This window comes from Phyllostomus hastatus, unplaced genomic scaffold (assembly GCF_019186645.2).
Source record: "Phyllostomus hastatus isolate PE091 unplaced genomic scaffold, TTU_PhHast_1.1 phas_scaffold_385, whole genome shotgun sequence".
NCBI classification, from domain to species: Eukaryota; Metazoa; Chordata; class Mammalia; order Chiroptera; family Phyllostomidae; genus Phyllostomus; species Phyllostomus hastatus.
Genome location: NW_025334026.1, coordinates 14,888,608 through 14,911,944, shown reverse-complemented (window position 1 = coordinate 14,911,944; position 23,337 = coordinate 14,888,608). Strand labels below are relative to the sequence as shown.

Below are 23,337 nucleotides of genomic sequence, written 5' to 3'. Positions count from 1 at the left end.
TGGTGGCAGGTAGAGGAGAATATAGGGAGACCGGCAGGGGCTGAGGCTGAGGGTGAAAGAAGAGCATGCGAATCAGGACCATGGGAAGAGCGGGGACAGGGAAGGGTGCAGAATGTACACTTGCCTGGCATGGGCACTAACTGGCCACAGGGAGTGAGAGGGGAAGGAGGTGGAGTCTGGGGCAATGTGCTCCTGGGGGCAGGGTAAGGGGACCTGGAGCTCAGTGGCGCTGGTCACCAAGATGGAGCGACTTAGGGTTGGATAGTGACGGGCTCAGTATTGGACAGACTGAAATGGTGGGACTTGAGGTGTCCCAGGGGCTATGATGAAGTGTGAGCACAGCACAGCAAGTGAGGCACCTATGAGAGGGAGCACCGAGGTGACTCCGTGTGTGGGTGGAGCAGAGTGTGGGACACCGGTGGGGGCAGGCTGGGGAGGGAAGGCGTTGTCAGAGCGCTGGGGCTCGGTTTCGGCTCAGAGTGCAGGGTCCTGGGGATGGAAGGGAAGCATAGGATGAGGGCCCAAAGCAAAGCTCAGACAGGAAAGCTGGGCTCAGGCACTGTATTGGGGGGGGGTGACCAGGGCCGTGGGCAGGAGGGGCTGCTGCAGTGGCGTCTCCCTGGGTGGCAGGCAGCGTCGGAGACAGGTTGGTTAGTTGTGTTCAGAGGTGGGCATGGGCCAGGGGTGTCCTGAAAGCTCCTCCATTCCATTGTGACATAATTTCCCGAAGCCACTTAGCACTTGTTTTCCCAAAGGACCCTAAATTAAGGATTTCACTGCTCCGCCAAGCCAGGGAGCCAAACACTTAGCGAGCGAAAGCTGCTGCGGGAGCGGCCGTGAGCCTGGCAGAGCACGGCCGAGTCAGTCACTCCTTCCCGTCCGGAAACCGGCCTCTTTTGTGAGGAAGGGACCTGGAGGGGAGCCGGTCTGTCTCCAAGGCTGGGAGCGAGGTTCCCATCCCGGACCCTTCTCGGGAGCTCAGCCGGGGAGGGGGAGGGGAGATGATGGGGAAACATCGCTGAAATGATGCCCGAAGCGGATGCCCATCCCCTCCCATCCTCAGGCTGCTGAGGAGGGCGCCCTCGCTTCCTTGGCAATCAGGGCCCAGCCCTGCTACTCCCAAATTCTGTGCTTCGGGACCATCCTTCCAGGGGGGTCGTAAAAGGGATGGACGTCTCCTGCCAGGGGAGGCTCTGGGTAGGGTGATCTGCAGCCCATACAGCCCTGTTCCCCCACCGCTGATGGGTGCGGGTGAGCACGGCGGCGGCATGATGTCACCCTCCAAACAGAGACACACACACACCGCGCCGGACGCAGGGGTCCTTGGAGGTGGCCAGATTTCCCAGCCTTGGTGCCTGCAGGTGAACAGGGTTTTGAATTCCATCTGAAAAGCCCCGGAGCCTTCTCTCCTCTTCTCTGCCTGCCCATTTCGTTGTTTTTGGCCAGGTTTTGATTTGGGAAGCCATTTACAGCCCATTAAAAGATCAAATGTCTGGAGATGATGAATTGAGGCATTCGAAATGTTTTAGACTTCACAGCTCATTTCCCTATAGAAAGCCCTGGCCCAGTGTGATTCAGAGATGGCTGAACAGCCTGTCTGTCCCAGACCGCCAGGGGCAGATCTCGGGGGGAGTGAGTGCTCTCCTTGGATTGGACAGAAGTTCATCCTGAAGAGACTCGCACGGAGATGGTGCTGATGCTCCCCGGTAGGAAGGAAGGAAGGAAGGGCGCAGGCTTCTGATGCCTCACACAAACTCCAGACTCAGTTTCCCTGAGTAACCTGCGGAGGCAGGAGTCTGGGGTTGTAGGTGGGACCCTGCTATTCTCCCGGGCAGACGGGCTGGATCCCCTTCCTAGCTTGGCCTCCGATTTCAGCTGTGGGCAATGAGGTTTAACCTTCCTGTGCTTCCTTTGCCAGCTGCAAAATAGGAAGGACCAGCCCTAGGCTCTTACAAACAGGGCGGGGTTTCAGTAGCCAGCGCATCGATAATGACACCTCGCTGTATGTAGTGGTGCATGGTTTGCATGCCACTGAGCTGGCTGAGCGAGTTAAGAACTCACAATACCTGGAAAGGTAGAATTTTTCATTGAACTGTGGCAGAGAGGGGAACATCACTTTGCCCCAGTCACACAGAAGGTCGGTGGGGAAACCAGGTTTGGCATGAAGTCTCCTGGTGCCTCTGGGGACAGGCACTGACTCTGGACTACATTTTTGTTTTCTTCTGTGGCATTTTTGGCTGTGCCAGTATTGGTACTGTATATTTTTCCCAGAAAGTTGTCAAGATTTCGGTACATTTTGATGTAAGATCATACATCATATTTACTTACAATTTCTAATCTCTTTTGGAATTTTTTTCTTTTTCTTAATGTCTATGTCTTTTGTTTGTTTCTCATTAAAAATTGTCTATGCTTGGTCTATTTGATTTTTTAAAACCTTTTTTTTGTTTTGTTGATTCGCTTTTTAAACGATTTCATTCATTTCTGCTTACATCTTTCTTAATTCCTTTCTTCTCCTTTCTACTCCATGGCCTTCTAGTTGCTCTGTTTTCTGTAGCTACTTTCTTGCCTTTCCAATCTTTTGTTGGGTTTATGGAATTTTCTGTTTTCCTTTTTTCTTTTGTGGTTGGTCAGTTTTGTGTCTTCTTTCTTGCCTTGACAGTATTTATTTTCAAATTCAAGATACATATTTAATTGTACACTTTTCTACTACACTTAAAGTCTAGCTGCTTCTATATCCTTTCCTTGAAGAAGACAAAAATCTCAGCAATTTTGGGTTCCCTCTGTCCCCCATACAACCATCGTCCATTTTGCAGTCATCTTGGGTTTAGAGCTAGGCTGTTATTGTTTTCATGTTTCTTTGTTCATAATTGCTTCTCACATTTAATACATTCCTCTTATGTTTTTCATTTTATTTTGCTACATTCCATCCTTTAGTAATTCTTTGAGAAAAGGTGACTCATAACTTTCTGACTTCCTGAACATCTGACAATGTCTTTATCTCACCGTTGTCCTTGAAGGAGAGTCTACCCGAGTGTAGAATTCTGGGTTCTAAATATTTCCTCTAGGAGCTTTGAAGTAATTGTGCCAACTATATTCTTGATTCTGATGTTGCTGGTAAGAACTCCAGTTTCAATCAGTTGTAAGTAATTGGCTTTTCTTTGGTTCACAGGCCGGTGCTCAGTCCACTGAGCTACACCAGCCAGGGTAATTGGCTTTTCTTTCTATAGCACTTAGTTTGTCTTCATCCTGAGTGTTCTGAAATTTCACCACAATCTGTCTGTTTTTCTTCCTCTTGCTTAGCACTCTGTGGGCCCTTTCAAATGAAGGACCACACGTCTCTCTTTAGTTCTCAGAAATTCTCTTCATTATTCCTTCACGTATACACTTCCCTTTGTTCTCTCTGATCTCCTCTTCTGCAGCGGCTGACAGATACATACTGGAATTTGTTCTGCCCTCTAGGTCCCTCACCTTCGCCCCACATTTTCCATCTCGTTTTTCCTTTGCAGCTCGTCTTTGCAAATTTTGCGGCTCAGATTCCCAGCTCGTCAGCTCACTCTTCAGTGGTGTCCATTCTGTTTTTCAGACCATTTGTTGAGCTTTTCATTCTCATAGCTATACATTCATTTACGAGATACCTAATTTTTTCATTTCATAGTATTTTTATAAATGAAAAGTTCTCTTATCTCTTGGAAGACATTAATTATGCTTTAAAAATCATTTCCATCTATTTGCTTTATTAACTGTTTTCCTCCTGAGGTGGGATTTATTCTCTGTCTTGTCGGTGCCTTTTTTCATGATCTTCCCTTTTTTCTCAAATAATTTGAATTCCTGGTATTTGGGGTTTTCCATTAGCTTATCTTTGTTTCTCTGTTTACTGTGACTTTGCCTTTTGGAGTGTTGGTGGCATAGGTGCAAGGTAGAGAGTGTTCAAGAATTCATTGTCTGACCTTGAGAGGGTCCTACTTTCTCCTGGAGGTCATTAGCTTTTTAGACAGTCTGACCCCACCTGTCTCAAAACAGGTGAGTCCCATACCTGATTCTTGATACCAGCAGGGATGAGGATCTGGGTCCTACCTGTCTGGCTCCTTCCACTGCAGTCCTCTGACAATAACCTGAGGCCAATGTGAGTCGTTTCCCTGCTCAGAGTCCTTCAGTGGCTTCCCGCCGACTCCTTCAGACCCACATCTAGCCTGGCAGGTACCGGGCCTCTTTCTTTACCTTGGCTCCTCCCCTTCCTACTGCACTCAGGTCCTGGTGCGGTAGCTGCTCTCGCGGTCCATCTCACTTCCTTGCTTCTGCTCACACTGCTCCCTCATCTGCTGATGCCACCCGCCCTCATGTCCCCACACTTCTGGTCAGCTGATGCCTACCTTTCAGTATGCAGGTGGTTGGCTTCCTTAGGACCGGGACCGGGTGTCCTGCTTTGTCCTTGTAGCTCCCTTGCTCGTGACGTGGTTGAACCTGTGACCCCCTGATCCTGTGGGTTGTAATCCTCTCCTCGTCTGTTTTTCCCACTGGGGTGGGATTTTCCGGCAGGCAGGGCTACAGCCTTTGTCACTGATTCTGCGTGGGGCGTTTACGACTGTGATGATGCCAGGATTTGGTAGCCAAAAGGGGTGGCGCTCTCCCTTCCCCTTAGACCTGAACAGGGGGTCTCGGTGGGCCCCTTACCCAGGAGGATGGGCGCCCAGGCTTGTGGAGGGGACTTTCGACCAGCAGTTGGCACCCCAGGAACAGTCAGTGCTGACGTGACTGTTGTTCTCCCCACAGGCACTGGTGCCATCACACGGTGACACGGACAGTGTCCTGCCAGGTGCAGAACGGCTCGGAGACAGTGGTCCAGCGCGTGTACCAGAGCTGCCGGTGGCCCGGGCCCTGTGCCAACCTTGTGAGGTAAAGGCCGCAGGGCTGGCTGGCTCTGCCCTTCTCTTCTGCTCCCTCGGAAGAATCCAACCCAGCACAGCTGCAGGGGGCGGCGGGTCGGTGCTTAGAAGCAAGAGTCAAGCATGCATTGATGGGGCACCTTTTGTGTGAGGGGGCTGTGGGTGTGCAAAAATGAAAAGGATTTGCTCCCCATCTTCACAGAACCTCACAATCCAGTAGGCGTTTGTTTGATGGGCAGAAACTCACAGTGGTCCACGGGTAGGGCGAGGGGATGGAAGAGGCGGGAGAGGGCCAGTTGAGGCTGGAGACGGAGCCAGCCGGCTCTGGCGTCTGCGAAGCCCTGGCAAGTCCAGCCCGCCTCCAGCCCGTCTCTCCCCAGCCCCACCCTGGACCGTAGCTTCAGGGCTCTCAGCATTCACAGGGAGGGATTTCTTTTTTCTTCAGTTTTTAAAAATTAAAAAAAATTCAATTATGGCTGACACACAATAGTATTAGTTTCAGGTGTACAATGTATAAACGAGACATTTACATAACTTACAACATGGTCACAGCAGCAGGTCCAGCGCCCCTGACACCACACAGTTGCCGCAGCGTCACCGACTGCGTTCCCCGGGCTGCACTCTGCGTCCGGGGACTGGTTTGTGACCAGCTGTTTGTGCCCGTCCCCTTTCCACCCACACCTTCAGCCCCTCCCACCTGGCAGCCGTCAGTTTGTTCTCCGTGTCTATGAGTTTGTTTCTGTTTTTTCGTTAGTTTTATTTTGTTTTTTTTTTAGATTCCACATATAAGTGAAATCATATGATATTTGAATTTCTCTGTCTGACTTATTTCACTTAGCATGATGCCCTCTAGGTCCCACCATATTGTCACAAATGGCAAGATTTTATTCTTTTTCAGTGGCTGAGTGATATCTCATTGTGTACGTGCACACACACACCAACCACACCTTCTTCACCCAGTCACGCACTGACGGACACTGAGGCTGCTTCCGCATCTGGGCCACCGCGAGCAACGCTGCGGCAGACACAGGGCGCATGTCTTTTCGAGTTGGTGTTTGGGTTTCTGTTGGATAAACACCCAGAAGTAGAGCTATGGGGTCATGTCATAGTTCTATTTTTAATTTTTTGAGGAACCTCCATACTGTTTTCTATAGTGACTGCAACAATTCACTATCTTGCCGGCAGTGCATGAGGGTTCCTTTTTCTTCATGTTCTTGCCAACGCTTGTTGTTGTCGATTTGTTGATGATGGCCATTCTGACCAGTGTGAGGTGATATCTCATTGTGGTTTCAATCTGCATTCCCCTGATGATTAGTGACTTGAGCATCTTTTCCCACGTCTATTAGCCATCATCTGTATGTCCTCTTGGGAGAAATTTACATTCAGATGCCTCGCCCACTTTTTGGGTATTTTTTTTGGGGGGTGTTAAGTTGTAATGAGTTCCTTATATATTTTGGATATTAACTCCTATTGGACATATCATTAGCAAATAGTTTCTCCCATTCAGTAGGTTTTCTTTTTTGCTGATGGTTTGCTTCGCTGTGCAAACACTCCAGTTTGATGTAGTCCCATTTGTTTATTTTTTCTCGTTTCCCTTGCCTGAGAACACATCTCCAAAAAAATATAGTACACCAAGTGTGACATCAAAGAGTTTACTGCTTATGTTTTCTTCTAGGAGTTTTATGGCTTTGGGTCTTACATTTAGATCTTTAATCCATTTTGAGTTTATTCTTGTATATGTTGTAGCAAAGTGATCCAGTTTCATTCTTTTGCACGTATCTGTCCAGTTTTCCCAGCGTCATCAACTGAAGAAACTGTCTTTACCTCATTGTGTATGCTTGACTCCTTTGCCATAGATTAACTGACCACACAGGCATAGACTTATTTCTGGGCTCTCTATTCTGTTCCATTGATCCATGTGTCTGTGTTTATGACAGTACCATGCTGTTTTGATTACTATGGCCTTATTGTGTAGTTTGACATCAGGTAGCATGATGCCTCCAACTTTGTTCTTTGTTCTTTTTTTTTTAGATTTTATCTATTTATTTTTAGACAGAGGAGAGGGGAGGGGTGGGAGAAAGAGAGGGAGAGAAACGTCAATGTGTGTATGTGGTTACCTCTTGCACACCCCAGCCATGTTGCCTGACTGGGCACCTACCTGGCCCACAACCCAGGAATGTTCCCTGACTGGGAGTCAAACCAGAGACCCTTTGGTTCATGGGCTGGCGCTCAATCCACTGAGCCACACCAGTCAGGTTTTTTTTTTAAGGTTGTTTTGGCTATATGGGATCTTCTGTGGTTCCATATAAATTTTAGAATTATTTGTTCCAGTTCTGTGAAAAATTCCATTAGGATTTTGATAGGGATTGCACTGAATGTATAGATTGCTTTGGGTAGTATGGACATTTTAATGATGATAACTCTTCTTATCTATGACTATGCTATACACTTCCATTTATTTGTATCTTCTTCAGTGTCTTACAGTTTTCCAAGTACAGGTCTTTTACCTCCTTGGTTAAATTTATTCCTAGGTATTTTATTCTTTTTGATGCCATTGTGAATGGGATCATTTTCTTAATTTCTCTTTCTGATAGTTCTAGTTCATTATTGGTGTATAAAAATGCAACTGATTTCTGAATATTAATTTTGTATCCTTATTTTCATTTTTTTAAATGGTAGAGGTTCTTACCTTGGGGTCTCCATTGTAAACAAGTGTTTTTACATAGCTTGTTTTGCAAGGGAAATGGCTAAGTAAATAGATACATCTGCCCATTTTAAATTATAAAACAAAAGACTGGTTTTAAATGCTGTGTTAGAGGCACGGTCACTGGGTCAGTAATGGTGAAAAGGAGGCTGAACTGCCCCCTACCATCTCAGGAGGGGTGCGGAGACCTGCCGTCTCCCCCCACACAGCACCCCCAGAAGCAGAACCTGAGGCTCTTCTGCCCTTCTCATCGGCGGGGAGCTTCAGATGACCAGGTGACCCCTTCATTATCTTGGGAACATCTTCTGAGAAGAAGAGTTCTTGGAGTCTGGTCTGTAAAGGACCCTGACAGGGTAGCCTTCAGCTCCCAGCTCACTTCCAGAGGGGCTGCCCTGCTCTTCAAACGGAAGCCGGCTGCCCTGGAGCGAGGCCACGGAGAGCAAGGCTGTGTGTGCTCCAGCCCACCCCTCCGACTCCTGCTGCTCTCGCTGTGTGCACTGGGTGGCGGGGGTGGGGGTGGGGGGGCAGGGGGTGGGGCGGGCAAGCTTGGCAACGGCTATTTTCAAGATCGGGAATTTTGACTTCAGCAAACTAATATTGTCTTCAGAGTCGAGGCATAAACATGAAGAGTTGTGTGTTTCTATTTTTTCTACATATTTTAGCCAAATCGGGTGTTAACTACAATCCCATGTGTTGGGTGCACACTGTAGTCAGCTACCCGGGTGGAGCAAAAAACGTGCACGTGTGTACACATACACACACATGCACACGCACCATTGTGCAATTGAACTTGGGTTTGAACGTGAACTATTAGGATTTTCTTTACTGGGAAACCTTGGAAGGACAGGAATAGGGGCTGGCTTTCAAAATTTCAAACTGAAGTTGTGGTTTTTATCCTTTCTACATATGGCAATACACCTTTAAGAAAAGCTGAACAAGCTAACTATTGAATCGCTGACCTTGACTTTAAACATTTGCAATGATCATTACTTTTCACAACTGCCTTTTGCTTTATGACCTAAGCAATTATCTGAACATTGTTTCAGAAGCCTCAGGGTCCAGTGCTTGGTCTGGGGGCTTACGGGCCTTTCAGAGAGGTCTCGCCCTCTCCTCGGGTCAGGACCTGAGAACAGGGTGTTCAGCCAGAGCAGACGTGCATCTGCCACAAGCCTTCCCTTTGCAGCAGGGACTTTGCTGAGTAGAACATAATTTTCATTCTTTTAAAGGAATTCCTTACTTCTTGTCTTCATTATCATCGCTACTTTTATTATTATTACTAGTTAAGGGAAGAGGGGTTAATATACTTTTCTTTCTCATCAGTAACTCATCTTTGAGTTAGGATTGGGGTACACCCCGTCTGTGGTCTTGGGACTGCTGGGTGGGCAGGTGGAGGAAGGAAGGCAGGCACAGCTCTGTTAGAGAGGCAGAGTGACCTGTCCAAGGTCACAGGGATGGTCACAGCAGATTGGCTGGGCTTGACTCTGGTCCGTCAAACAGGCTCCATCCAGATGCTGCTGAGGTTTCAAGGGCCAGCTCCCTTCCTTCCACAAATAAACAAACATTTGTTGACCTTCTGCATGCAGGCCCCAGGGAGAGTGTGGTGTGGAAATGCAGACCAGTCCCTGCGTGGGGAGCTGACAGTCCAGGGTGGCGGGGGGCATTAATTAAACCAGCACAGAGACAGGGGCACGGGCGTGTCTGCCATCACTGCTGTGTGAGAGCACGGCACCCTGAGAGTGGGATCCAGACGGGGTGGGTGGTCTCTGTTTGCCGGGAGGGCCTTCCTAAGCAGGGGGCATCCCATGGAGGGAGCATTTACAGAAAAAGAAAAGGCTCAGGATTGTCTAGCTCTGTCCCAGTACTCTTATTATGCTTCTTTGTGTAGTTTTTTAAAAGCATAACTTTACAGTTTTCTAAAGAGCATGCCTGCTGCGAGAGTGAGTGTGTGCGCCTGGCTGATGCCTTGAGCAGAGCCTCAGGGTGGGAGGGGCTGGGAGGAGCAGGTTCCTGGGAGCACTTTCAGGTAAGGACCTTGTCTTCTGGGCCCGTTTCTCCCTGTGCCACAACGCTTCGGGCTAAAAGCAATAGATGATATTACCAAAAGAGACTTTGATAATGGAAGTCTATTAATCTCAAAATAAATCTTGGAGAGACACTTTGTAAGAAGTGCTCTGAGGGTCTGAACTGAGGCCGGGCTGTGGCTGAGCTATGGAGCAGATCTCAGGCCAGTGGCCCGCAGGCAGCTCCTGGTGGGCGTCCAGGCTGGGGCAGCTCTGAGCTTGTATTTCTCGCCCTGACGTTCAGGTGACGAACCCCAACCGAGGCCAGTGGCCACCTTGCGCCATACGGTGTTGCTTACAGTCCTGGCTGCTTGGCTGTCTTGCCTCATTTCAGCCTCCACATTTACATGGGTTTTACATGGGTGTTTCTTGTCTGTTTCCCCTCACCATTCTCTGAAGCTGTGTGGGTCCCAATTCTTGCTCCCTTCATCCTTTGAAAATTTTTGGATGCTTTAGAATTTCTGTTAGAATTGAACTTCTGCAGGGAAAGCCTGATGGCGTCTGATCATGGTGTGATTGTCAACTGCCTCTCCCAGTTCTCCTCTTCCTGTGACCCCGCTCTTAAGCTGGTTTAACCATCGCTGCACTCTCTGGGTCATGGATATAGCCTAAGTTTCTTTTCTTGTTTAGAACCGATGTATAATTGACATATAACATTGTATAAGTTTGAGGTGTGCAACCCGTTGGTTTGATACATTTATATACTGCAGCGTGATGGCTATGGTAGCGGTAGCTAGCGCCTCTGTCGCTTAACTATCTAGATTTCGTGTCATGACCACATAAGAAAGAGAAAGAGAAAGAGGAGAGACGACTCGTTTTCACGAAAGCTGGTGCAGATTTGTCAGGACCCCCGTGGTGTGTTATAGTTCAGTGTGCGCAGGCGCGCACCAAGGGCGCCATCTGAGATGAAGACGTGCTCGTGTCTGCGTGGAAGTCAGTCGGCCTCTCACTGGGGAAGAGAAAGGCTGACGACCTCAGCAGCACCCACTGAACTCAGGCTGCCCCTCGCCCCCTTTACACTTCTCTTGTTTCCTTCTTCATTTCTGACTCTCGAGGAAGGAGTTTTCCTCTCGGACCTGGGAACAGTTCACTCGCCCTCTCTTTCTGTGGCATTCTGTTCACACTTGTTCTATGTGTGTCCCGTCTCCCTGCTGTCCTGACTGTTTCTCCAGCCTGTTACGGTGGTGGGACGTACACAGCGAGGTGGGCTTTGGAGGTGTCCAAAAAAAAATACAGCAAGTGGAGCCACTTTGAAGTGGAGCCAGAGCTGCCGTGCCAGGGAACTACGCTGCATGTGTGTGTCTCAAACTCTGGGACGTCAAAACGGGGCAACACGACCTTTGGGCTGTGCCTTAGCAGTCTGCAGTACAACAACAACAACAACAACAAACCAAAACACTGTTTGCAAAGATAACAAGAAAATAGCTATTATGACTACTGATGGATGATTACTGGACTAAGAATTAAAAACACTGTTTAGGACTAACTTCCCTGTGTTATGTTAATCTGCACCAATAGAAATGTCTTTTTAAAAAATTGATGTGATTGTTTCCCATCCCTTCCTCATAAATACCTATTGCCTTTGTCTCCTGATGGGAACAGCATTTGAACTCCTGCCTAAATCAGTGCATCCGGAATATGCTGTTCTTATTGATCTCACTAAATGCTTGTTCCCGCTCCCTTTGAAAGGTCTTCTGTTTTTAGGTGAGCGGAGCCAAAAAGACCAGCTGTGTGACTTTGAGTAAGTTACTTACCCTCTCTGAGTCTATCTCTAAAACAGGAGCTGATCTCACAGTGCAGTTGTTAGGATTCCAGGGAGGAAGGTGCTGGTTAGTGAGTGTTCCTGGTGTGTTTAACTCTTGGCCAGTGAATTCCCTCTTCGACTCAGAGGTCCAGCTGCAGCCTGCCCTTTTCGAAGCCACTGCAGCCTCCCAGGCAGAACTGATCAGTCCTTCAGTTATGTCCCCCGGAATCTTACTTGTCCTCTTCTAGGGCACAGCTGGACTTGCTTTTTGCTTTAGGTAATTGTCTGCCTGCCCTTTTTTTCCTGCTGGAGTCCCTCCCTCCAGGGCAGGGGGGGTTTGTTGTCTGTGTTTAGAGCCCTGGTGCTTAGCAAGTGTCTGGAGAGGACAATCCAAACTTGGTCAAGGTCACTCACCTCACCCCTCCTTGTTGCCTCCACTCCCCCACTTCCTGGGGTGCTCCCACCCTGCAGGAGAGGGCCTCTCAGCTGGGGGCCTTGGCCAGAGAAGCTCTGTGCCTTAGGGGAGTTCGTATTTAACCGAGGGCTTTGGGACCAGGCCTCCCCAGGCCTGTGTGCACCTGTGGGCCTTCCACCTGGAAAGGGATGAACAGGAAAGCTTGGAGAGCCCCAAAGGGCCTTTCGATCTTCCTTCTTCTGGCCCTGTTTGGAAAAAGGGCTTAAGAGTGAAGGTGGCCCCATCCCAGTTCCCTCCTGTGGCGGTGATGATGTGGACAGAGGGGGGACCCAGGCACGGCCTGGCTGTCAGAAGAGAGTGGCTCCAGAGCGTGCATGGACAGGGTGGGAAGGGTTTCAGGGATGAGGAGTAAGTGGCTGCTGGAGTTAGGTCAGAGTGGGCATGACAGTGGCCTTGACTCCAGGGGGCAGCTTTTGGGTGCGAGCCTGTGGAGACAGCCCTTGGAAGGAGGCGTCCACATGGTTAGCCTGTCTGTGCCCAAGGGCGGAGAGCCTGCCGGTGGGGAAGGGCCGGCGGTGGGTGAGGGCAGGAGTGAGAGCGAGGGGAGGCGCTGCTCTCCAACCTGTGTGTCTGTGTCGTCGGGAGCCCTGGGCTCGCCGGGCCCGTGAGTGGCCAGGTCGGGAGTGCTGCGCCCATCCCAGGCTGTCTGCTGCCCTCCTGCCGTCTTCTCAGTTCGAGTGTCTGCACCTGGGCCAGGCCCCAGCCCCTCTCTCTCCCCAAGTCCACTCACTCACCATAAGCTGCACCAAGGAAGTGGCCTGGCACGGAGTTGTGCTTATAAATGGTTCTTGACGGACCCGCTCAACCACCTGGACACCACAGGGTGCCCTGGGTGGAGTTGTGGGGGTGTCGGGACCCCTCCCGGGGCACAGGGCTGCACTGCGTTCCCACCACTCAGGATGGGCAATGGCTGCGTCACCCCTGTTTCTCCTACAAATGAGCTTAGCTTTGCCTCAAAATACGTAACGTGATTTTGGGGTGCTAGGAAAACCCCCTCCCCCAGGAAACCCTCCAGGGTACATGGAATATCTTACTTGTTTGTTCACTCACCATTCGTTCATTCACTCATTCACTCACTCATTTCCTTTGGAGTCTTGGTTGCATGACAGGTCCTGGCTAAATGAGGGTGCACCACTGTCTGTCTGTCTGTCCTTGAGGCGATGGCACCCCAGGGGCAAGTAAAGGATGGTTTCTAAATGATGGCTGCGGTCCAGGGTAAGCCAGTCTGCTTCGAGAGGTCCCTCATCCTGAGGGGGGCTCAGGGAAGGCTCCTGTGAGGAGGTGACGTCTGAACTGAGGCAGGGCCTCACCGTAAAGGGAGGGAACAGTTGGGGAATGGGGACACAGGTGGCCATGGAGGGAGGGGTTCAGGGGCTCCTCCAGACCCTGGCATGGGGTTGGGCCGTGGTGGATGGTGAGGATAGGTGAATCGGGAGGGGCCACAAGGCCTGTCACACAGGCCCACTGCACTCAGACGAGGGGCTGGGGCTTAGCTGGCCACTCCTCTGGATTCTGCAGTGCCCAGTCCGAAAGCCTCCAGTTAGAGGGAATGATGTCCCCACCTGTCCTGCCAGCTGACTCCCTTCTCCCCATGACGGGAGCACCTTGGGCAGCGAGGGCCCACAACAGCGTGTAGGAGGCACAGAGGGGGTGAGGTGGGAGTGAGGGCTCCACCACCTGTCATGCTTGTGCCTGGGAGGGTCCCTGCTTGCTTAGAGCTCTGGAGTTTCCCAGAGGGGCAGGATTGTCACACTTAGCCATCTGTGGAGCCATGAAAAGTGGAATGGTACTTGGCCATGACCAGGAGCCTGCCTACCGCCGAGTCACAGATCAGCGTTCTTAGGGTCTCTGACCTTTCTACCCTGCAAAGGGAACCCTTGTCTTGGGCCTTGCCCTGTAGCGAGGCCACTCTCGCCCTCCTCTGGCCATGCCCACCCTGGAGGGGCAAAGAGTCCATGAGACCAGGGGGTGTGTCCATCTGGACCCTGTGCCCCTCTTCTAGACCTGGGCACCAGGCTAAACAGCCCTGAGTGGCCTCAGGCCTGCACTGGCCTCTTCCCGGAATCTGGGGCACTGTGCCTGTGGTGGGCACATCCCGAGCCCCAAGGGGCAGGAGAGAGGGCTGCTGGCGAGAGTGGGGGCTGTGGATGGAGCTGGAACGCACAGGCTGGTCCACGCACAGTGTGCGGGTGGGAGGTGGGGGTAGGAAGAGAAGAGGTTAGGGTCTCACTTGTTTTGATCATAAAAATGGTGATCGGCCCCACCTCGAGAAGCTCCTGGGGATTCAGTGCCTGTGCTGCGGCATTTCTAGGCTGGTGTCTGGTTTGCGCTAAGCCCTGTGAGTTGGCTGTGACTCTGAGAAGAGATAACAAACGTCAAGTGCGCACGCAGTGGCTGGTGAGAGGACACCAGAGCTAGTTCGCTGCCCAAGTGCTTGGGGCGCCTGCACCGGTGCCCACCTGCCGCCCGCCCCTCTCAGTGTTAAGTCCGGGCGAGAGCAGGGAGAGGGGTTTCTGCATAGTTAGATTTGGGGACCAGAGGGGCCACAGTCCTTGGTGGGGCGTCTCTTTGCAGAAAGCTATGATGTCAGCATCATCTCATTACATTTTGATGATATTTTTATGACAAAGTGTGCAGGTGAGCGAGGGGAGGGTGTGGTTGTGTAACAGAGTCTGGCCACACTGAAGCCTATCTGGAATGCACTGAGGGCCTCGCATGTACCCCAAACCCCTCCTGTGCTCCCTCCTGCTCCCCCAGGAGCCCCATGTGTACGTTTTGCTTGCATTTATTCATTTGCTCAACCTTTACAACAAATATGTATTGAGAGTGTACTGTGTGCAGGAGTGGGGTGAATAGGATGGAGAATTAGACCAAATCCTTTCTCATACACAGTTTATATTCACCCAGATATGAAGACAAGAATACCTCCCACATAGCAAGTACAGGAAGTTAAAGCAGGGTGACGTGATTGAGCATGAAAAGGGGGCTACGTCGGAGGAGGTAGGAGAGAGAGGCTTTGAAGAGATGACATTGATGCTGAGCAGCGAGTGAGGAGAAAGAGCTTCCATGTGGAGACTGGGTGGAGACAGCTAGTGCAAAGGCCCTGGGGCGGGGAGGCCCTGGGGAGCGAGCAGAGAGAAGGTCGGTGTCCAGAAGCAGTGCAGCAGAGGAGGAGGGTATAGGCAGAGCTTAAGTTTGAAATTTATTGTAAGCGTATTGGGAAGCCATTGAGGGTTTGAAGTAGAGATGAAGAATGACCTGCTTTAGGTGTGTGTTTTTAAATTAAACTTTTTAATTTGAGATCATTGTAAATTCACATGTAGTTGTAAGAAATAAAACAGAAAGATCCCATGTCCTTTTTCTACCCCGTTCCTCTCAGTGGTAACATCTTGCAAAACTACCGTACAAAGTCGCCGTCGGGATGGACCTTGACGCAGTCAGGAGCAGAGCCGTTCCTCCCCCACGAGGACCCTCCTGGTGCCCGTTCATAACCTCACCCCTCCCTCCTGCCCCTGCTGCCTCCTTAACCTCTGTTAAGACCACTCATCTTCTCTCCATTTCTATAATTTTGCCATTTCGAGAATGGAATTAGTATATAACCTTTTGGAATGGGTCTGTTCATGCATCATACTTTTCTGGAGATTCATCCAGGCTGTTGGGTGTATCAGTGGATACTCCTCTTTATTGCCGAGTAGTACTCCATGGCATGGTTGTGCCATCGTTAGTTTAATCACCCCTCTGTTGAAAGACATCTGGGTTGTTTCCAGTTTGGGGCTCTTGTGAATAAAGCTGCTATAGATATTTGTGTATAGTCAGGGTTTTGAGCGAGCCTTAGTTTTCATTCTTCTGGGCTAGTGCCCAGGAAGGAGTGCGGCTGTCGGGTCATATGGCAGTTGCGTGTCTAGTTTTCTGAGAAACCGCTGACCTGTTTCCAGAGTGACCGGACCATTTTACATTCCCACCAGCAGTGTCTGAGTGAGCCAGTTTCTCTGTATCCTTGCCAGCATTTGGTGTTGTCATTGCATTTTATCTTAGCCATTCTGCACAGTCCATTTCATTGTGGTTTTAATTTGTTGAACATCTTTTCAACAAATTAATGCTGAACATCTTTTCATGTGCTTATTTACCAACTGTATATATTCTTTGATGAAATGTGTCTTCATGTCTTTTGCCCATTAAATGGGCCATCTTTTGCACATTTAATTGGATATTTGTTTTTTAACTGTTGAGTTTTGAGATTTCTTTTTTAAAATTTTTATTTATTTATTTTTCAACAGAGGGGAAGGGAGGGAAGAAGAGAGGGAGAGAAACATCAATGTGTAGTCACATGCAATGCAATGAATATTTCATTGCAATGAATATTTCCTATTCATGCTCTAGCATAACCCCTACTGGGCACCTGGCCCACAACCCAGGCATGTGCCCTGACTGGGAATCGAACCAGCAACCTTTTCATTCACGGACTAGCACTCAGTCCACTGAGCCACACCTGCCAGAGCTTGAGATTTCTTGATATATTTTAAATATTAGCTCATTATCAGTTATTGGTTTGCAAATATTTTCTCCCACTCTGTGGCTTCTCTTTCCATCTTCTAAAGAGTCTTTTGCAGAACAAGCATTTTTAATTTTAACAAAGTCGGTTTTATCAGTTTTTTTCTTTTCTGGATTTTGCTTTTGGTGTCAAGTCTAAGCACTCTTTCTAGCTTTAGATCCTGAAGATTTTCTCCTATGTTTCATATTTGACATTTAAGGCCACGATTCATCCCGAGTTCACTTTCGCACCGGGCACAGAGGTTCGGGGCGCAGCCGCATTTCTGTCTGCTGCTGTCCCAGGCGCTCCACCGCCACTCGTCGAAAGGCCATTCTCCCACTGTCTGATCGCTTCTGTGTATTTGTCAAAAGGCATGTGGGCATGTTTGTGTTAGTCCGTTTCTGCGTTCTCTGTCCTGCTCGCTGACACGTGTGTCTGCCCTTCCAACCCCACAGAGCCTTGGTTTTTTTGTGGGGGAGGGGGCATGGAATGGTTGAACAGACTCATCTAGATTAAATCATGCCCAGTATTTAAGGAGTTGCTAGGTGGTCATGAAAAGTCTAAAATAGGCCCTCTCAGACGAACCGAGGGAGCGATACAAAGTTCAGGGCTCTAACAAACCACCAGTGTGACACTGCGGACGGACGCGCAGGGAGCCCGGAGTCGCAGCGCGGCCTGACAGAGGCGGCCGTTCAGTCGCGGGAGGGGCTGTGCAGAACCACCCGGAGCAGCTTCTCAGGAACCCAGAAACAGAGACTTTTATGTGACTATTTGAATGTCCTGGTTTTAATTGTTGTTTAAAAACAGTGCAGCACTCCCCTCCCCCCTTCTCCCCACGCACCCAAGTCTGTAGGCTGAACAGGCCACCAGTTTCCAACCTCTGCTTTACAGTATTCTTAAAAAAATTTATTTATTTATTTATTTATTTTAAGAGATAGGGGAAGGGAGGGGGAAAGAGATGGAGAGAAACATCTATGTTCAAGACAAACATCAGTTGGCCGCCCCTTGCACGCCCCCAGCCACAGGGCCTGGCCCACAACCCAGGCGTGGGCCCTCGTGGGGAATCGGACTCCCCTTCGGTTTGTGGGACGACACCAGCCCCCCGAGCCCCACCGGTCAGGGCTCCAGTATTCCTGGAACACCAGTGGTATGCCAGAGGGACCAAACTGAGATTAAAATATTCAGTAGCTAATTTATTTTCCTTGCCCTAATACAGAGCCCTAGGAATTAAGTCATTACACTTTAAGTGGCAAGCAGCCTTTCACGATCATCTAAATTTGATTCACTGATATAATCAATAACTGGGACCATCTTTTAACCCATATTTATAGTCAAAGCTCCAGAATGAATCGGCAGTTATTTCCTATATTCAACCTTATATGCTATTACATTCCATTTCAAATGTTGTACTTTTATTCAGTCTAAACAAGACATATTTATGAAGACAAAAAGTTCAGGTTAGGGTACAGATCTAGAGATAAAAAATGAAGCTCTTGAACTTTAAATCTGCATTCACCACTGGTTTTCCTGTTATCACTCAGGGAGAAAAACCAATGTACTCCTTCAAAGTAAAGGGGAAGACTTAGGGGAAGATCGTTTCTCCCCCTAAGAATAAAAAAGAAATTAGTATAGAACTAAAGTCAAGTTTGCATTTCTCTTTTATAACACAAATTACCAACAAGGTCGTGACCTAGCAGTCAAAAACTAAATAAAAGTCCAGAATTTGTGACCAAGAAACAAGCTAAATCCCATATATTTTGATCAAGAAACTAATATTGAGATAGTACCCAAATCAAAAAGTATACACACGCCCAGTTGTTGCATCTCGCCTTTCAGAGAGGAGGCATGAAGGGTTCAGGCCGTGAGTTTGTTTACAAACACATCTAGTGTCAAGTTCAACAGACCGAAACATTTCCCGAAGTGACTGCCCCTCTTAAAACGCTCCTCTTCATAGCTGTTTCATGGACTAATGAAAACATCCTTATTTTTTAAGCAGTTTGCCTCTTACCATAAAGAAGGGTGTGGCAGTCCACATCCAGAGTACCAGGTCGTCTTAGCTAGTAACCGCCGCTTGTTTTCCGCGGGAAATGGCAAACTCTGCCCTGAACCCCCTGCCTGGTAGCTCCTGGGGACCACACAGACTGTGAGCCTCCAAATGCTGTGTCCCGACATTTTGCTGTTAAAAGCCCTGCGAAAGGCACGGAAACAAAAGTGGAAGGAATGGCCGTGTCACACGCAGTCCTTTTTCTCAGGAGCCTGCCCCCACCCCACCCCCTGTGCGAGACCGGCCCCCAAGCCCCGAGCGCTGCGGCCGGGGAGCCGTGGGTCCGGAGGCCAGGTAGGCTGGTTTTCCTCACTTCATTCTTCTTCTCCAAAATTGTTTTAGCTGCTACAGTTCCTTTCTCTTTCCGTATAAACGTTAGGATAATCTTGTCCGTATCTACCCAAATATGGATGAGATTTTTTCAGGAATTGCATTAACCTGTATCGCCACTTGGTATTGATATTTTTACTATGTCGGGTCTTCCAATTCAGGAATGTGGCGTGTCTTTCCACTCAGTTAGATCTTTTTAAATTGTTTATCTTTCTTCATTGATTTCTTATAGTTTCCAGCATATAAGACCTGTTCATTCTTTTTTATTAACTAAATTTTGGGGGGTAAAATTTTAAGTTTTGATGTCTTTGTGCTCATTGATAGTATAGAGAAGTTTTTGTACGTTTATCTTGTATCCTTGGACCTTGCTAAACTCATATTAACTCTGGGAGGGGTTTTTTTGTAGATTCCTTGAGATTTTCTACAAACAGAATCATGTCATTTATCAATAGAGACAGTTTTGTTTCCTTTTTTCTGATCTGTATATTTGCTATTTCCTTCTCTTGCCTTTTCACTGGCTAGCATCTCCAGCGCCCGCTGAGTGAGAGTGGGGAAAGGGGAGAGGATGCTTCGTTCCCAGTTGTTTGGGGAAACATTTCACCGTGAAGTACCATGTTTTGTAGGTGTTCCACGTCTAGTTGGATGCTAAATTTTGTCAGTTGTTTTCTTTTGTATCGATGAACATGGTCGTGTGAATTTCTTTTCTTTAGACTGTTAATATGGTGATTACATTAACTGATTCTGGAATATTGAACCAGCATTTCATCCATGGAATAAAGTCCATTTGGCATGGTCTAGAATCTTTTTTTATACTGCTGAAGTCTGTTTGCTGATACTTTGTTAAGGATTTTTATGTCTATCTTCAAATGATGGATATTGGTCTGTGGTTTTCTCTATGTCTGACTTTGGTATCTAGGTCTCATAAAATGAGTTCAGAAGTACTCCCTCTTACATTTTCTGGAAGAGACTGTGTAAAGTTAGTATTAATTCTTCTTAAAGAATTAATTTGGTAGAATTCCCCAGTGAAACCATCTGGATCTGGAAATTTCATTTTGGGGAGTTTTTAAGCTGCACATTTAATTTCCTTAATAGTTATAGGGCTAGTCAAACCATATATTTTGTATAGAGTGAGTTTTGGTAATTTGTGTTTTTCAATGAATTGGTTCATTTCCTCTAAGTTGTTAAATTTATGCAAATAATGCTATTCCCAATTTCATTCCTGATTTTCATAATTGCTGTTTTTTTCTTCTTTTTTCTTTGTCAGTCTTGCTAGGGGTGTCATTCCTTTTCTTGTATTGTTTTTCTATTTTTAATTTTATTGATTTCTGCTGTCATGTCTACTGTGTCCTTCCTTCAGCTTGTTTGGGGTCTAATTTTCTGTCCTTTGTGGAGGTTCCCGAGATGAGCTGACGTAGGTTGTGAAGAGACCACTGTGTGCTGTGGGGAAGACGGGCGCAGGCGTGAGACAGGGGAGGCCCACGCTGGGTTGGGGCGACAGCTGGGACTGCGGAGACGAGGGGGTGGAGTCACAAGGTGCCCAGGCAGTGGAGGTGACAGGACTGTCTGATCACTCAAGGGTAGAGAGCCATCAGGGATAACCCCCAAGTTTTCACTGGAGTAGCTGGCTGGCCAGGCATGTCATTTCACTGAGTTGGAGACACTGGCAGGAGGTCAGCCCTAGGAGGTGAAGACCAACAGCTCAGCCTCGGCCAAGTGAGGTTTTCGATGCCTGTGGGGCGGCCGTGGGGAGAGGGTGCAGGTAGGAGGCTTAGTGAAAAAGTCTGGCATGCCGGGAGGACTCTGGGGCCTGGGCCGTGTTGCATTTCGTTCTAAGAGTTCCTTGGTGGGAAGATGTGCATTAACCAGACTGCTGCTAATTAAATCATAGCACAGCATTAACTGTAATAGGCGTCAGAGACGTTACACCGTAAGCACACATCCATATTAGAACTGAGGGAACGTGTGGTGCAGAATCATGAGCGCGTGGACGCTGTTTAAAGCTGTAGGATGAAGTGAACGCAGGGATGCACACAGGGAAGGGGTGCTGATTCTGGAGCAGCCCTGGTACCCTAGCCTTAGACGTGGGCTAAGGAGGAGGGACCCACTGAGGAGCAGCCAGGGCGCCAGGAGCATCAGAAGAAGTCATGTCCTTGGAGACGAGTTTCTGGAGGGGGAGGGAGGGAGAGGAGGATGAGTCTCCCAGTGCTTCTGGGATGCTGGTGGGATGAGGGCCAAGGAGGGACCACCGGACTTGGGGGCGTGAGGTGCCCGGGCACCCTGGCGAGGGCAGTTTTGGGGAGTGGAGGGGATGGAGGCTGAGATGGCATGGGTGGAGGAGAAAAACGAGAGGTGAGGAAATGGAGACTGGAACATTCTTTAAAGAAGTTTGCGTCTATAGTATTTCACTTCAGACATTGTGTTCCTCATTTCTGCCTGGTTCTTATTCATGCTTTCCATGTCCTTTTTCATGCTGCTGTGCGGGGGGCTGGGTGGAGCGGGGCAAAGGGAGGAAAATTGGGACAGCTATAATAGAATAACAATAAAAGAGATGTAATAAAAAATAATAAATTAATTTTTAAAAAATGTGCAGAGAAGGAAGCATGACGTGAAATGAGCCCAGAAGCCGAGGGCAGCGAGAGGTGAGTGGAGGCTTTGGTCTGGTTAGTTGTTTCTGAGACAGGAGACGCACTGCCAGGATGACCTGGGAGGATAGTCGGCGGCCGGTGGGGGCGGGCTGCAGGAGCGAGGTCTGGGGGACAAGCCTGGGTGGGCGGACCTGGAGTGGGAGGGGAAGGGGGACTTGTCAGAGCAGCAGTAGGTGGGAGGGCTGAGATGGGGGCACTTCCCTCCTCTGCCCCCCCCCCCCCCCCCGCAGGCCTGCCCACGTGAAGCTGAGACGGCCGGGTTTGAGGCCGACCCTTTTCACCAGCCCTCGGTGTCTGGGAGCAGGGCCACGCTGTCCTCATTCCCTTACCTCCAGGGCTCAGTGTGGGCACGGCACAGGAGGTCTTAACGTCATGCGTTAGAGGAATGCATCCATCTGTTGGTTAAATGAAAAAAAAAATTGTAACTGTATCCTGTGTGGATTTTCGAATTCTGTGATTTTTAAATTGGATTTTCATTGTGTGTGTGTGTGTGTGAGAGAGAGAGAGAGAGAGAGAGAGAGAGAGAGAGAGGGAGGGAGGGAGGGAGGGAGGGAGGGAGAGGGAGGGAGAGAGAGAGAGAGAGAGAGGTGGGGATGAGAATGACACCCCAAACTAACGTTAATGAACCAACATGAGGCCAGAGAACTGTGCCAGATGCCCATCCAGCTGGCAGCTGGTGTGGAGAGAGGGTGAGGGGTTCTGCGGGGCCCGGCCTGGCCTCTGGGACTGCAGCCTACCTGAGGTTGCTCAGATTGTGTCTGGTCGCTCCATCCTTGTTGAGCACCCAAGAGCCAAGGACACAGCCCCTCCTCCCCCCCAGCTTGTGGAGGGGGTCATGTCAATCATGGACTCGCAGAAATGGGCATGTGTCCCTGTGAGGCCAGGTCCTGGATTCCCTGTGGGAAACATTAGAGCAGGGATTTGGGCGATGAGGGGTTTCACCAGGAGAGGGGGTGCAGGTGGGGGAGAGGAAGCAGCCTGTAGGTCCGGGCAGGAGGCTCTGGAAGGAGCCCTGGCCTGGGGGCAGGCGTCCTGCCAGCCCCCTCCCTGAGGGCTTCTCCAGCCAGCCCTCAGGGAGGGGCCCGGACCCGGAGAGTCCCCGTGAGGGGCCCTCAGACCCAGCTCAGGACTGAAGGAAAGTGGGAGGGACACCCCATGCTTCCCCTCTCGGTGCCTTAGTTTTCCTTCCTGGGAAATGAGGATAAACCCTGCTTTGCTCTGGGGTCAAAATCCTGTGGCCTTGGGCCTTGTTCGCTGCAGCGGGATGTCGGGCGTTGTTGACGTGCCTCTTGCCCTTCGGGGCCCGGTTCTGCTGGGGGAGGGCAGGGGGCCAGGTCTCGGGGCCAGGGCTCAGGGCCGGCAGATCCGGGAGGACCAGCCCCAGGGGCTCCGGGGCTAAGTTTTCCTCACCCGCTTCCCTGCCCTCCTCTGTCTCCTGCCCCTCAGAGCCCTTTGATGGCGCTAGAGCCAACCTTTTCCAGATGTGCTGAGTGGAGGGTTTTGCCGGAACTCTCCGGGGCTTCATCTGCCTCCTTCGAACCCCTCCTCCAGACGGCCCCCTGCCAGCCGGCCTCTCTCCTCTGGTCGGGTTGCCTGCTGCCCGCAAGGCCACACGAAGTCCTGGACTGAGCACTTTCTCAGAAGCGTGGCCTTCTTTCCTGCCCCTCCTCCCTTAGCTGGCCCCTGTGGGTCGGAGAGCTCTGCGAGGCCGCCACCCCAGCGGTGGGAGCTGGTCTGGGCTGCGCCACCTCCCCTGGACTGGCCTCCCAAGTGGTCTGTGGTCCTGGTCCCGGCTCTGGGTGGGAGGGGAGGCCTGAGCAGACACTACCCACTGGGCTTCATGGTTTCCACCTGGCATTTAGGAATGACTAGCTTGGATTCTGAGGAGGCCGGAGGCTGGAGACCCCTTGCCTCCTGCCTC

The 23,337-nt window shown here is 49.8% G+C and overlaps 1 protein-coding gene across 2 annotated transcripts in view; it reads left to right on the top strand.

The window, feature by feature from the left end:
- Window positions 1–23,337, top strand: part of COL26A1 (collagen type XXVI alpha 1 chain) — a 176,218-nt gene that overhangs the window by 36,958 nt on the left and 115,923 nt on the right. For both annotated transcript variants that reach the window (XM_045819488.1, XM_045819487.1), the window contains exon 2: window positions 4,771–4,893. In XM_045819488.1, the coding sequence (XP_045675444.1) occupies window positions 4,771–4,893 (123 nt within the window). The remainder of the gene's footprint in view (window positions 1–4,770; window positions 4,894–23,337) is intronic.